This window comes from Pristiophorus japonicus, chromosome 22, assembly GCF_044704955.1.
Source record: "Pristiophorus japonicus isolate sPriJap1 chromosome 22, sPriJap1.hap1, whole genome shotgun sequence".
In the NCBI taxonomy this organism is placed as follows: Eukaryota; Metazoa; Chordata; class Chondrichthyes; family Pristiophoridae; genus Pristiophorus; species Pristiophorus japonicus.
This window is the reverse complement of record NC_091998.1, coordinates 65,536,342-65,551,606: the sequence shown is the minus strand read 5'-3', so window position 1 is coordinate 65,551,606 and position 15,265 is coordinate 65,536,342. Positions and strand designations below refer to the sequence as shown.

The 15,265-nt window shown below is 47.1% G+C and overlaps 1 protein-coding gene across 3 annotated transcripts in view; it reads left to right on the top strand.

Annotated features, from left to right (window-relative positions):
• The window catches only part of grk5l (G protein-coupled receptor kinase 5 like), a 275,766-nt gene that overhangs the window by 218,363 nt on the left and 42,138 nt on the right, over window positions 1-15,265 (top strand). For all 3 annotated transcript variants that reach the window (XM_070866320.1, XM_070866318.1, XM_070866319.1), the window contains 3 exons: window positions 478-618; window positions 1,595-1,785; window positions 9,765-9,802. In XM_070866320.1, the coding sequence (XP_070722421.1) occupies window positions 478-618; window positions 1,595-1,785; window positions 9,765-9,802 (370 nt within the window). The remainder of the gene's footprint in view (window positions 1-477; window positions 619-1,594; window positions 1,786-9,764; window positions 9,803-15,265) is intronic.

Here is a 15,265-nt window from a genome sequence, read left to right as displayed (position 1 = left end):
TATTAACTTCTCACTCGATCTCTTGATCCTTCTCTGTGATTACCACTGTACGCTTCAGAGGCAATCCCTGATACTTCACTCCACAACTCTTAGAGTGGGATGAGGCAACGGGACCTCTCTTGTTAATCCTAACTCATTCAACTTTAGCTTGTGTCCTGCACATTTCAACCCTTCTCCAGAGTCAACAAGCGCGCACTGTGTGTACCCTCACCACAGCTCCTGTGTGTGCTCTGTACCATGTGGTACTCTCTCCATGTACCGTGTGTCGGGAAAATACAGCTGATACTGCGTTTTGAAGGAAGGGCCATTCCTCATGTGTCGATCCCAGCCCAAGAATTAAATTGAACTTTTTCTCCAGCTGTCCTCCAGTGATGGCGTAAAATTGTGATCTCTTTGTTGGTGCCTTGATTTGGTACATCTCCCTTTCGTTGTGTGACGTGTTCAGATTTGGGCTGATTCTAATCTTTCTTCGTTCAGGTCTGTGCCTGTCAAGTCAGAGCGACTGGAAAAATGTACGCATGTAAGAAACTCGAGAAGAAAAGAATCAAAAAAAGGAAAGGAGAGACAATGGCATTAAATGAAAAACAAATTTTAGAAAAAGTAAATAGCAGATTTGTAGTAAGTATCTCCTAATTTAAGTACAATTGATCAATAAGTAACATAATAAAGAGGAGTTTATATATGGGCATTGCAAGATTTGAAGTGCGTCAGTCACAAGCGCTGCATGGGTTGGATTAAAAAAAAATTAATTCCTGGGTGTGGGCGTCGCTGGCAAGGCCGGCATTTATTGCCCCCTTGAGAAGGTGGTGGTGAGCCGCCTTCTTGAACCGCTGCAGTCCGTGTGGTGAAGGTGCTCCCACAGTGCTGTTAGGGAGGGAGTTCCAGGATTTTGACCCAGCGACGATGAAGGAACGGCCGATATATTTCCAAGTGAGGATAGTGTGTGACTTGGAGGGAACGTGGAGGTGGTGGTGTTCCCATGCGCCTGCTGCCCTTGTCCCTCTGGGTGGTAGAGGTCGTGGGTTTGGGAGGTGCTGCCGAAGAAGCCTTGGCGAGTTGCTGCAGTGCATCTTGTAGATGGTACACACTGCAGCCACGGTGCGCCGGTGGTGGAGGGAGTGAGTGTTGAAGGTGGTGGATGGGGAGCCAATCGATCGCATTGTTCGTCGGCTATTCCAGGGGTCAGAGTGCGTTGGTCTCCGGGTATTCCAGGGGTCGGAGTAAGTTGGTTGTCGGGTATACCAGGGGTCAGAATACGTTGGTCTCTGGGTATTCCAGGGGTCGGAGTAAGTTGGTTGTCGGGTATACCAGGAGTCGGAGTGCGTTGGTCTCCAGGTATTCCAGGGGTCGGAGTAAGTTGGTCATCGGGTATACCAGGGGTCGGAGTGCGTTGGTCTCCGGGTATTCCAGGGGTCGGAGTGCGTTGGTCGTCGGGTATACCAGAGGTCGGAGTGCGTTGGTTATCGGACACGGATTGGAATGTGATAATCATGTTCAAAAGTGGGGGCAATGGGGTAAACATTTTGTTCATGCAAATCTGTCACATTCGGGGCAATTGATGAAAGGCTCAATTTCTTAACGATTCCTTTTCCAGGTCAGCTTAGCATATGCATATGAAACAAAAGATGCACTGTGTTTAGTCTTAACCATTATGAATGGCGGGGATTTGAAGTTCCACATTTACAGCATGGGAAACCCAGGCTTTGAAAAGGAACGGGTGATTTTCTACGCTGCCGAGATCTGTTGTGGCTTGGACCACCTTCACCGGGAAGGCATTGCATATCGGTAAGTGAAGCTGCAACCCTGGAATTCTACAGTGGGTCAAGTTGTTGGTGAATTCACAAGTCGAATGAAGCTGAATAGATGCAAAATATCACCTACCTGTTGTATCCACCATTGCCTTGTTACTCCAGACACAATATATAACTTTCTCTCGAAATCATTTATACCCTGGGCCAGGAGGCTGTTTCCAGATCAACTTTGATCCACTCAAGTATTTGAGGCTCGAGTTAATATGGGCATGGACCTATTTGCCAGTAGAAATCTATTTCACCAGTGGTGAGCTTTCGCTAACTGGTCAATATTTATAGAATCCTAGAACGGTTACAGCACAGGAGGCCATTCGGCCCGTCGAGCCCGTGCCGGCTCTCTGCAAGAGCCCCTCAGCTAGTCCCACTCCCCCGCCCTTTCTCCGTAGCCCTACAATTATTTTTCCTTCAGGTACTTATCCAACTCCCCTTGGAAAGCCACGATTGAATCTGCCTCCACCACCCTCTCAGGCAGCGCATTCCAAATCCTAACCACTCGCTGCGTAAAAATGTTTTTCCTCATGTCGCCTTTGGATCTTCTGCCAATCACCTTAAATCTGTGTCCTCTGGTACCCGACCCTTCTGCCAATGGGAACAGTTTCTCTCTATCCGGTGGTTGTGAAAGGTGCTATATAAATGCAAGTCTTTCTGTCTAGAACCCCTCATGATTTTGAACACCTCTATCAAATCTCCTCTCAACCTTCTCTGCTCCAAGGAGAACAGGTTGAGAGCGGATTTGATAGAAGTGTTTAGATAGGTCGTTGATGGACAGGAGGTTAAAAGGTTAGGGGAACAAGGCAGGTGCATGGGATTCAGACCACTGCTTCTGTGGAAGATACAAACATAGAAGCATAGAAAATAGGTGCAGGAGTAGGCCATTCAGCCCTTCGAGCCTGCACCACCATTCAATAAGATCATGGCTGATCATTCCTTCAGTACCCCTTTCCTGCTTTCTCTCCATACCCCTTGATCCCTTTAACCGTAAGGGCCATATCTAACTCTCTCTTGAAAATATCCAATGAACTGGCATCAACAACTCTCTGCGGCAGGGAATTCCACAGGTTAACAACTCTCTGAGTGAAGAAGTTTCTCCTCATCTCAGTCCTAAATGACCTGCCCCTTATCCTAAGACTGTGTCCCCTGATTCTGGACTTCCCCAACATCGGGAACATTCTTCCAGGATCTAACCTGTCCAGTCCCATCAGAATCTTATATGTTTCTATGAGATCCCCTCTCATCCTTCTAAACTCCAGTGTATAAAGGCCCAGTTGATCCAGTCTCTCCTCATATGTCAGTCCGAGAATCAGTCTGGTGAACCTTCGCTGCACTCCCTCAATAGCAGGAACGTCCTTCCTCAGATTAGGAGACCAAAACTGAACACAATATTCCTGGTGGGGCCTCACCAAGGCCCTGTACAACTGCAGTAAGACCTCCCTGCTCCTATACTCAAATCCCCTTGCTATGAAGGCCAACATACCATTTGCCTTCTTCACCGCCTGCTGTACCTGCATGCCAACTTTCAAGGACTGATGTACCATGACACCCACATCTCGCTGCACCTCCCCTTTTCTTAATCTGCCGCCATCAGATAATATTCTGCCTTTGTGTTTTTGCCCCTAAAGTGGATGACCTCACATTTATCCACATTATACTGCATCTGTCATGTATTTGCCCACTCGCCTAACCTGTCCAAGTCACCCTGCAGCCTCTTAGTGTCCTCCTCACAGCTCACACCGCCACCCAGTTTAGTGTCATCCACAAACTTGGAGATATTACACTCAATTCCATCATCTAAATCATTAATATATATTGTAAAGAACTGGCGTCCCAGCACTGAGCCCTGCGGCACTCCACTAGTCACTGCCTGCCATTCTGAAAAGAACCCGTTTATCCCATCTCTCTGCTTCCTGTCTGCCAACCAGTTCTCTATCCACGTCAGTACATTACCCCCAATACCATGTGCTTTAATTTTGCACACCAATCTCTTGTGTGGGACCTTGTCAAAAGCCTTTTGAAAGTCCAAATACACCACATCCACTGGTTCTCCCTTGTCCACTGTACTAGTTACATCCTCAAAAAATTCCAGAAGATTTGTCAAGCATGATTTCCTTTTCATAAATCCATGCTGACTTGGACCAATCCTATCACTGCTTTCCAAATGCGCTGCTATTTCATCCTTAATGATTGATTCCAACATTTTCCCCACTACTGATGTCAGGCTAACCGGTCTATAATTATACGTTTTCTTTTTTTTAAAGTGGTGTTACATTAGCAACCCTCCAGTCCATAGGAACTGATCCAGAGTCGATAGACTGCTGGAAAATGATCACCAATGCATCCACTATTTCTAGGGCCACTTCCTTAAGTACTTTGGGATGTAGACTATCAGGCCCTGGGGATTTATCGGCCTTCAATCCTGTCAATTTCCCAAACACAATTTCCAGCCTAATAAGGATATCCTTCAGTTTCTCCTTCTCACTAGACCTTCGGTCCCCTAGTACATCCGGAAAGTTATTTGTGTCTTCCTTTGTGAAGACAGAACCAAAGTACTTGTTCAATGGGTCTGCCATTTCTTTGTTCGCCATTATAAATTCACCCGAATCTGACTGCAAGGGACCTACGTTTGTCTTCACTAATCTTTTTCTCTTCAGATATCTATAGAAGCTTTTGCGGTCAGTTTTTATATTTCCGGCAAGCTTCCTCTCATACTCTATTTTCCCCTCTTAATTAAACCCTTTGTCCTTCTCTGCTGAATTCTAAATTTCTCCCAGTCCTCCGGTTTGCTGCTTTTTCTGGCTAATTTGTATGCCTCTTCTTGGATTTAACGCTATCCTTAATTTCCCTTGTTAGCCACGGTTGAGCCACCTTCCCTGTTTTTTATTTTTACTCCAGACAGGGATATACAATTGCTGAAGTTCGTCCTTATGATCTTTAAAGGTTTGCCATTGCCTATCTACTGTCAACCGTTTAAGTATCATTTGCCAATCTATTCTAGCCAATTCGTGTCTCATACCATCAAAGTTACCTTTCCTTAAGTTCAGGACCCTAGTTTCTGAATTAACTTTGTCACTCTCCATCTTAATAAGAATTCTACCATGTTATGGTCACTCTTCCCCAAGGGGCCTCGCACAACAAGATTGCTAATTAGTCCCTTCTCATTACACATCACCCAGTCTAGGATGGCCAGCTCTCTGGTTGGTTCCTCGACATATTGGTCGAGAAAACCATCCCTAATACACACCAGGAAATCCTCCTCCACCGCATTGCTACCAGTTTGGTTAGCCCAATCTATATGTAGATTAAAGTCGCCCATGATTACTGCTGTACCTCTATTGCACACATCCCTTATTTCTTGTTTGATGCTGTCCCCAACCTCACTACTACTATTTGGTGGTCAGAACACAACTCCCACTAGCATTTTCTGCCCTTTGGTATTCCGTAGCTCCACCCATATCGATTCCACATCATCCAAGCTAATGTCCTTCCTTACAATTGCATTCATTTCCTCTTTAACCAGCAATGCCACCCCACCTCCTTTTCCTTTCTGTCTATCCTTCCTAAATGCTGAATACCCCTGGATGTTGAGTTCCCAGCCTTGGTCACCCTGGAGCCATGTCTCCGTGATGCCAATCACATCGTATCCGTTAACTGCTATCTGCGCAGTTAATGCATCCACCTTATTCCAAATACTCCTCGCATTGAGGCAGAGCCTTCAGGCTTGTCTTTTTAACACACTTTGACCCTTTAGAATTTTGCTGTAAAGTGGCCCTTATTGTTTTTTGCCTTGGGTTTCTCTGCCCTCCACTTTTACTATTCTCCTTTCTATCTTTTGCTTCTGTCTCCATTTTGTTTCCCTCTATCTCCCTGCATAGGTTCCCATCCCCCTGCAATACTAGATTAACTCCTCCCCAACAGCACTAGCAAACACTCCCCCTTGGACATTGGTTCATGTCCTGCCCAGGTGCAGACCGTCCGGTTTGTACTGGTCCCACCTCCCCCAGAACCGGTTCCAATGCCCCAGGAATTTGAATCCCTCCCTTCTGTACCACTGCTCAAGCCACGTATTCATCTGAGCTATCCTGTGATTCCTACTCTGACTAGCACGTGGCACTGGTAGCAATCTTGAGATTACTACTTTTGAGGTCCTACTTTTTAATTTAACTGCTGGCTCCCTAAATTCGTCTCATACGACCTCATCCCGTTTTTTACCTATATTGTTGGTACCTATTTGTACCACGACAGCTGGCTGTTCACCCTCCCTTTTTAGAATGTCCTGCACCTGCTCCGAGACATCCTTGACCCTTGCACCAGAAGTAGAAAGAACATACTTTTTTTTTGCATTCTCTCCCCGCTGCAGCTGCACCGGTAGGCCTCTCCGATCTGCCGCCCGAACTCCCGCTTCTCCGACGGGAGGAATCACCAACGCCGATTGAATGGGCCAAATGGCTTGTTTCCATGTTGTGATGGTGGATTTCTACATAATCTCCAACTCCCACTGATGAATAGAGGTTGCTAATGGTTGTTGAGCCAAGAAGTTTAAGAGCTCCATATGTTGGACACGAGTTGACTTATTGACTGGGTTAACAGGCTTTGAGCGGAGTTCAGTGCAGAGTTTGATGATCGCTGGCCTGATTATTTCTCTCTCTGAACACTAAATGAAAGGAAATTTAAATCACTATTTTTCATTCGATGTATCAGATAAAATAAAGTTGGCTCATTTCCATTGCAAAGCTAAGAGAAAAAAAATGTGGTAATTGTAGTCTGGCTTTAATCTGATAACACGAAAGGAACACAATTGTCGAAATAATAGCCTTGGTTGTAATGACTCATGAATCAAGTCCGAATCCTCGGTGAGGTTGACTGAAGGAGGTGGTCCATGGCTGAACGTAATTGCGAAGCCCCCACTTTATCCTTTTAATGGGCTCCTGCGACAATTTATTCCGCAACTTGATTCTTCATTGGTTGAAAAAGCTCTGCCCGATTAACCCTGCTTACTCTGGTAAAGAATGTTTGAACTGTTGTCTCTCGGCTGTTTGATGCTCTATCCAGGATGAACAGTTTGGTTGCTCTGCCTGCAGTGTGAGTGTGGACTCCAGCTGAGTGACCTCGCCGCTTGAGTCGGCGCAGTGCCGCCCCTAGTCGAATAGCCAGCAAAGAATGCAATAGAACAACGGTGCATCGTAGCATCGTAGCCAACGGTGGTTGGCCGCAATCTGACCTCCATCTCGTGTCATCCATCCAGTAGCAATGACATCACCTCGGGTTTTTGGTTTCACTCCAGTTTGGCCGCGGTACAATTTAATCCCGCAAGCCAGATTATTCCCTGTTGCCGGGGCTTTATGATTAACAGCGGCCGTGCGCGTATGTCGTTTTAAGATCCACCACTCCCAAAACACACAATTCTGACAAAGGATCGGCAACCGGAAACGTTAACTCTGTTTCTCTCTCCACTGAAACTGCCTGACCCGCTGAATGTCTCCAGCATTTTTCCGTCAATGTATTTCAGATTTCCAGCAGTATTTTGTTTTTATCTGTTTTAAATCTACTGAATTCTCCGAGTAAAACCAGGGCACCTTCGTCAACAGTTGAGTGTCAAGCCCAGATTATGGAACGGGGTTTTTTGTATAACTACGGCAGTGCACTTTAAGCCTTGGATACATCGGGAACGATAGCGCAGTGGTTATATTGATGGACTTGTAATCTTATAGAAACATAGAAATTTACAGCGCAGAAGGAGGCCATTCCGGCCCATCGTGTCCGCGCCGGCCGATAAAGAGCCGCACGGCCCTCGGTCAGCAGCCCTGAAGGTTACGTATAAACCTATGAACAATGGCGGAAAGGCAAAGAGCACCCAGCCCAACCAGTCCGCCTCACACAACTGCGACACCCCTTACACTGAAACATTCTACACTCCACCCCAACCGGAGCCACGTGATCTTGGACTTATGATCTGGAATCATGAGTTCAAATTCCAACACGGCAGCTGATGAATTTAAATTCAGTTAATTAAATAAATCCGGAATAAAAAGCCAGTATCAGTCATGGTGACCATTAAACTACCGGATTGTCGTAAAAAACGTATCTGGTTCAATAATGTCCTTTAGTAAAGGAAATCTGCCGTCCTTACCGATGCCATTGTTCGCCGACATCACCACACGGACTGCAGCGGTTCAAGAAGGCGGCTGCTCACCATCTTCTCGAGGGCAATTAGGGATGGGCAATAAATGCCGGCCTTGACAGCGACGCCCACATCCCAGGAATAAATTTTTAAAAACATACACACCACGTGGTAAGTGGTCTCATTCGCCTTTGAGATTACCCGTCTTAATCTGGCTTCATATACTCCGAGAGAGAAGAGGAGATTGTAAACTATCGAAGCTACAAAGGTCAAAGGGGTACCACCAAAGGGCAGGGTTGCCTTCAGGTGAAATTGTTGGTAGCAGCTTTGAATATAAGGGACTTCCAGAGTTTCTGTGCTAATGGGCGTGATATTATCCCGAAAATGTCACTGCAACTTTGGAAATCATTTTGTTAATATTGGATTGGGGGGGGGGGGGGGAATTTGTCTTATTTCAGGTAAAGACACTGGGAAATATAGTCGTTGTTGAAATTCCTGTACAATCAATTGGAAGCTTTGGGTGTGGAGGTAATACTCAGTGACTTCTCATTGAGTCACAGCCTCTCGATGCTTTTGGGCCCAGTATTGATTCCTACTGTGCAAGGTGTTATGTATGTATGTTAATGTATGTACTGTAACACTGGACCACTGAATGTACCTTCACCCTGTATACACCACACCTGTACCACCAGAGGGTGCTGCTGCTGGAGACCTAAGGGTCACCTGCACACTGCAGGTAACCCAGTATAAGAGGGAGCTCACCTCTTGCTGTCCTCATTCGAGGAGCTGCAGTAAAGGACTAAGATCACTACAGTTCAAGTACTATACCCTTACCTCGTGAAGTCGTTATTAGAGTGCTTGCATATACTACACAAGAGAATTGTCTTCAACTTTCTTAAACACATTAAGCACTTTTAAAACGATTTGATGCTATTATTGTTTTTCAAAGCCCTTTCTGCTGGGCAGTGGTGCCAGGAAATTAGTGGTAAGAAAAATGTAAAAAAAAACATTTACTGTCGGAATAAAAAGTGCGATTGTATTTTAACAGAGTTCTACTTATGTAGCACTTGCAAAGTATAAATCGTGCCAAGGTACTTCAAATGAGAGAAGACTTTCACCCAGCAACTCTGCGAGAGTTAGGAGAGGTGACCAAAACTATGTTTTAGACGATAGTTTCAACAAGATATTCCTGCGTGGCCGCTGTTAATCCAATCCCAAAGTACACGGACCGGCTACAGGCAATCTGGCGGCCAGGCTTAAATTGTAGCGCTGCCAAACTGGGGCTGAGCAGTCTAGTATACAAACAGGAAATGCTGGAAACGCTCAGCATCTGTGGAGAGAGAAACCGAGTTAATGTTTCAGGCCGGTGATATTTTGTCAGAACTGGGGTAGAAGGTAGGAGAGATTAAATGACAAAAGGGATGATGGTGTGAGGCAAAAAGGACAATTAACTTGTCCCATTACCATCACCTTTTGCCTCGCACCTTTAGTCATTCCTTTAGTCATTTAATCTCTCCTGCCTCCCACCCAATCACAGACCATCCCTTTTGTTCTTCCACCCCGCCCTCTCCTCGCCCCGACATTTGCTTAAAAACCTGTTCCACCTCTAACATTTTCCAGTTCTGACGAAGGGTCATCGACCTGAAACGTTAACTCTGTTTCTCTCTCCATAGACGCTGCCCGACCCGTTGAATGTTCCCAGCATTTTCTGTTTTTATTTCAGATTTCCAGCACCCGCAGTATTTTGCTTTTGCCGCACGGTCTAGCAATGTCGAGCACAGTGATGTGATGGATGTGTGCAGGTCCGTTTCATTTTGCTGCTTTCTGCTTCTCAACAGGGACCTGAAGCCTGAGAACATTCTGCTCGACGACAATGGTGAGTGTTGCACAAAAGGTTTCTTAGCTGGTACCTGAAGTCTCCATGGGAATGGTAGCACAGTGCTAATGTTACTGCACCAATATTCCAGAGGTTTGGACTAATGATATGAGTTCAAGGCCCACAATGGCAGCTGGGGAATTTAATTTCAGTTAATTAAATAAATCTGGAATAAAAAGCTAGTGTTGGTAACAGTGACCATGAACCTTCTGGATTGTTGAAGAAACCCCCTCTGGTTCACTCATTTCTTTTATTGAAGGAAATCTGCAGTCCTTACCGGGTCTGGCCTATAGGCACAGTGCCAGCTGCGGCTCAGTGGGCAGCACTCTCGCCTCGGAGTCAGAAGGTTGTGGGTTCAAGTCCAGGGACTTGAGCACAAAATAATCTAGGCTGACCCTAAAGTGCATTGCTGAGGGAGTGCTACACTGTCGGAGGTGCCATCTTTCAGATGAGATGTTAAACCGAGGCCCCGTCTGCCCTCTCAGGTGGACGTAAAAGATCCCACGGCACTATTTGAAGAAGAGCAGGGAGTTCTCCCCGGTGTCCTGGGTCCAATATTTATCCCTCAATCAACATAACAAAAACAGATTATCTGATCATGATCACATTGCTGTTTGTGGGAGCTTGCTGTGCGCAAATTGGCTGCCGCGTTTCCCACATTACAACAGTGACTACATTCCAAAACTACTTAATTGACTGCAAAGCGCTTTGCGACATCCGGTGGTTGTGAAAGGCACTATATAAATGCAAGTTTTTCTTTTATATGTGACTCCAGACCCACAGCAATATGGTTGACTCTTAACTGCCCTGTAAAATGGCCGAGCGAGCTACTCAGTTGTAGTCAAGAAGGCGGCTCACCACCACCTTCTCGAGGGCGATTAGGGATGGGCAATAAATACCAGCCTTGCCAGAGATGTCCACATCCTCTGCTACCTGGCATACTGTGGGTCAGTCCAAGAGATACTGTTGAACCAAGTTCAATTTCTCCATTTCTCTCAGTCAAATTGCTTTCCTTTTCTGAATCAATGACTTCGCTAACATGTTACTGAATTAGTTTCCTGGAATTGCCCAAGGTCAACAAAAGCTTGGGAGCTTGGTGTCAGTTTTTCTCTCCGGTTTTCTTCAAGGCACGGATATTGGGTCTACCAGGGGCCTTGGGCAGGAAATTCGGTACGGCCTGTTTTGCGGCGGTGACGGCGCTGGTGCGCTACTTTTAGCGCCGGGCGATGTCTACCGCCTCAAAGTGCGATATTCAGCTGTTTCGCCCCAAGAGGAGAGTGGAGCACTAATGGGAGCTTTGCACACTCCCCTTCGGGCGCTAACGGAGCGATAGCGCAGGAGGCCGGCTCAGTTTTTCACCGCTACAATGCTGGCATCCCGGCGCCAGGAGCTGGGGAAAAAACCCTTCTGTAAGTTTCAATAAACTTCACCCACACTTCCCCGTTGCTGCAATAAATAAATAGAAGTTGAAAATACTGAAATTTCGGCCCTCGCCTTGCACTCCGGACAATATCGCTCCGGGATCGTCGCTGGAGCGACTGCTTTTCCCCTGCCGGTCTCAGCGCCAGGCGCTACCGCAGGCCAAAGAGTCAATTTTGCAAACGCGCAACCACGTGACGTCACCAAGTAGGCGGGGCTAGCGAGCGCAGCGCAATCTGTCACCACCACCGCTAAACCTCTCACGGCAGGCTGTCACAGCATGACGCTCGGGCAGGAGGTGTTCGGCGGCTCCTTAGCGCCTTCCCTCTGGCACTAATGATGGCACTAAAAACAGCCGAATTTCTAGCCCATTTCTCCCTCTTGCCTTCTCTTCAGATTCCTTCGCCCTTGCCCCTCACTGAATTGTCCAGGCGATGCTGAAATGAGATATTTCTGCCACTTGTATTAAATGTGAATCAAGTGAATGTAATGATACATTCACTTACCGTTAAAGGCATTAGGTTTTGGCCACTGTTTGAGGCCGAGAGTTGGGGACAGCGTCTCTTGTACTAGTCCCTGTGGTGTGTTGTGTTTTAGTCGCACAAAAACAGAGCCGAGTCTCCTAGCTGGCTAAGCTGGTCTTGAAATGTAGCCTGGGTGTCAGGAAGAAAGCTGACCCGACCCTAATCCATTCTCCAGCAGAGCCAAACCTGTTCTAACTTGACCCCCGATCTTCATCCCACTGTCGGCTGGAAATAAAAGAAAAAAAGAAAGCCTTGCATTTATATAGCGCCTTTCACGACCACCGGACGTCCCAAAGCGCTTTACAGCCAATTTACTTTTGGAGTGTAGTCACTGTTGTAATGTGGGAAATGCGGCAGCCAATTTGCACACAGCAAGCTCCCACACACAGCAATGTGATAATGATCAGATAATCTGTTTTTGTTATGTTGATTGAGGGTTAAATATTGGGCCCAGGACACCGGGGATAACTCCCCTGCTCTTCAAAATAGTGCCCTGGGATCTTTTACATCCACCTGAGAGAGCTGACGGGGCCTCGGTTTAACGTCTCATCCAAAAGACAGCACCTCCGACAGTGCAGCATTCCTTAGCACTGCACTGGAGTGTCAGCCTAGATTTTCTTTTGGTGCTCAAATACCTGGAGTGGGACTTGAACCTATAGCCTCCTGACTCAGGCACAAGAGTGCAACCCACTGAGCCACAGCTGAAATTCAAATAGGTCACCATCAGCTGCAAACAAGATCGTGCTCACTGTAAGTATGTTCCTTCCAGTGCTGTGCTCTTTCTCTCCTCTTCAGGAGATGCTAACTCCTTCTTGGAGGGCAGTTCCATGGGTACCATTGGTGGATGCTGCCCATGTGTTAGCCTGGAAGGAGAGGGTTTATCTCTCCACTCTTTCGAATGTGCAGGCTTGAAGCAAATAGTAGAATCCTTGCCCCTCCCTCCTTGTTGCAATGAGCAGGACCACTGCTCCCCACTTTGGGATGATTGGGAAAGTTGCTTTCCTCTTCAGAATGCACTGGCTGCTTTCTGCCCCCTGTTAATATGGGTCCAATTTTGGCCATGACTTGCATCAATTTTTTTGGAGTAAGTTGTTTTTTCTGGCGTAAGTTTTAAAAAATGCCATTTTCCAAAAAGAACTTGCTCCAGAGTAAGTCAGTTAGGTACGATTTCTTTCAGTTCAGTTTTTTTTCAAAAGGGGGCGTTCCCAGACACTTACGCCAGTTTTGGCCATTTATGCCACTTTGGCTAAAACTTACTCCAAAACCACTTAGGCCAGCGTACGTGGCCAGCTCTGAAAAACATTGCGGGCAGTTAAGAAATCGGTGCAGGTAAGTACATTTTGTAAGATTTACAAAGCACTAAACAAATCACAAAAAGTATTAAGCAATCAATCAATAACAAATAAAAAATACAAGTCCTACCATTATGCCAGAATCGTTTTTTTTTTTAAGTGCCCCCCTCCCCATCAAAACACTCTGCCCCCCGCCCTCCCCCCCCAATCAAAACTCTCAAGCAAAACCATCAATAAATAAAAAATAAAACTGAAGTCCTACCTCAGGCCGGCCAGTGGGGGAGGACACTCAGCCGGCGATAGGCTGCGGCGAAGATTGGGGCGTCCCTTCGGCCGGGGATAGGGGTTGCGAGCATCGGGTCCTGCTCACAGCCCGCAGGGCATGCTGGGAGGGCGAGGAGCATGCGCGCAGACTTCACTGCGCATGCTCTCAGCTGCCGGCAGTCCTTTATGCGCTGGCCTGTTGCACCGCGTCCCACTTCACAATGCACGCCACGCTGCGACTCTGGGGTCTCGGGAGAGTGGCCAGGATGGGCCGACTTTTTTCCGGCAGCATTTCCAGCGCGCAAAGTTGGCGCACTTAAGGTAAGTGCGCCGACAAAAGGGGTTGGGCAAAATTGAGCCCAATGAGAGGGATGGTTGCTCCCCCGCTCTGTATAACAAAGCCCCACATTCTGTCACTGATATTTTTTTAAATTGTTCCTGGGATGTGGGCTTCGCTGGCAAGGCCGGCATTTATTGCCCATCCCTAATTGCCCCTTGAGAAGGTGGTGGTGAGCCGCCTTCTTGAGCCGCTGCAGTCCGTGTGGTGAAGGTGCTCCCACAGTGCTGTTAGGGAGGGAGTTCCAGGATTGTGACCCAGCGACGATGGAGGAACGGCCGATATATTTCCAAGTCAGGACGGTGTGTGACTGGGAGGGGAACGTGAAGGTGGTGGTGTTCCCATGCGCCTGCTGCTGTTGTCCTTCTCGGTGGTAAAGGTCGCGGATATGTGTGACCTTGGCTGAAGCTCCTCTATAACTGAGCGAGGGACTCCCATCAATTTTTGTTTCTATCACAATTGTGATTGAAAAACAAAGATGCATTGTTCTCATTCCTTAGGAACGCAGGTAGTTTCTTCTTTAAATATTCCTTGTCCCTGATTTATAATGGGGCAGAAATCCTGCCTTCCCGGGTCCATATCGAGTGTGCACGGGTCCTGTACCGAGTGTGTATGGGGGGTATATGGGGTGTGCACGGGTTGTGTATGGGGTGTGTACGGGGCCTGTATCGAGTGTGTACAGGGCCTGTACCGAGTGTGCACGGGGCCTGTACCGAGTGTGTACGGGGTGTATATGGAGTGTGTACGGAGCGTGTACGGGGCCTATACGGAGTGTGTACTGGGCCTGTACCGAGTGTGTACGGGATGTGTATGGAGTGTGTGCAGGGCCTGTACCGAGTGTGTACAGGGTGTGTATGGGGTGTGTACGGGGCATGTACCGAGTGTGTACAGGGTGTGTACGGGGTGTGTATGGGGTGTGTACGGGGCCTGTACCGAGTGTGTACGGGGTGTGTATGGAGTGTGTACGGGGTGTGTATGGAGTGTGTACGGGGCCTATACGAAGTGTGTACTGGACCTGTACCGAGTGTGTGCTGGGTGTGTACGGAGTATGTACGGGGTGTGTACGGGGTGTGTACGGGGCCTATACCGAGTGTTTACGGGGTGTGTACAGGGCCTGTACGGAATGTGTACGGGGTCTGTGCGGAGTGTGTACGGGGTGTGTACCGAGTGTGTACGGGGCGTGTACGGAGTGTTTTCAGGGTGTGTACGGAGCGTGTACCGACCCGGGAAGAATTCGCAAAAGCTGGTTTTCAAAGCACAATGCGCATGCGCTGAAAACCGGCTTTTCCGATCGGTCAAGCTGGACTTTACAGATCATCCGCAGCTTGGGAGCGAGGACATTTGCACGGACAAGATTGTGGGATTTACCCGTATCTTGTCCAGCAAATGTCCACAAAACTCTTGCGTCTGATAAAAGCAGGTGTCTAGCCTACTGTTACAGGCGTAAGAGTTTTAAAATACACAAACATTTTAAAATAAAATTATAAAAACACATTTTATTGTTTTAAAAACCCCACTACGATAAGTTTATTTTAAACCCTAATTAAAAAAACATTTTTAAAAATCGGAAAAATATTATTTTTTGAGAATACATAATTTAATTTAAATTAATAAAAATATGTGGTGT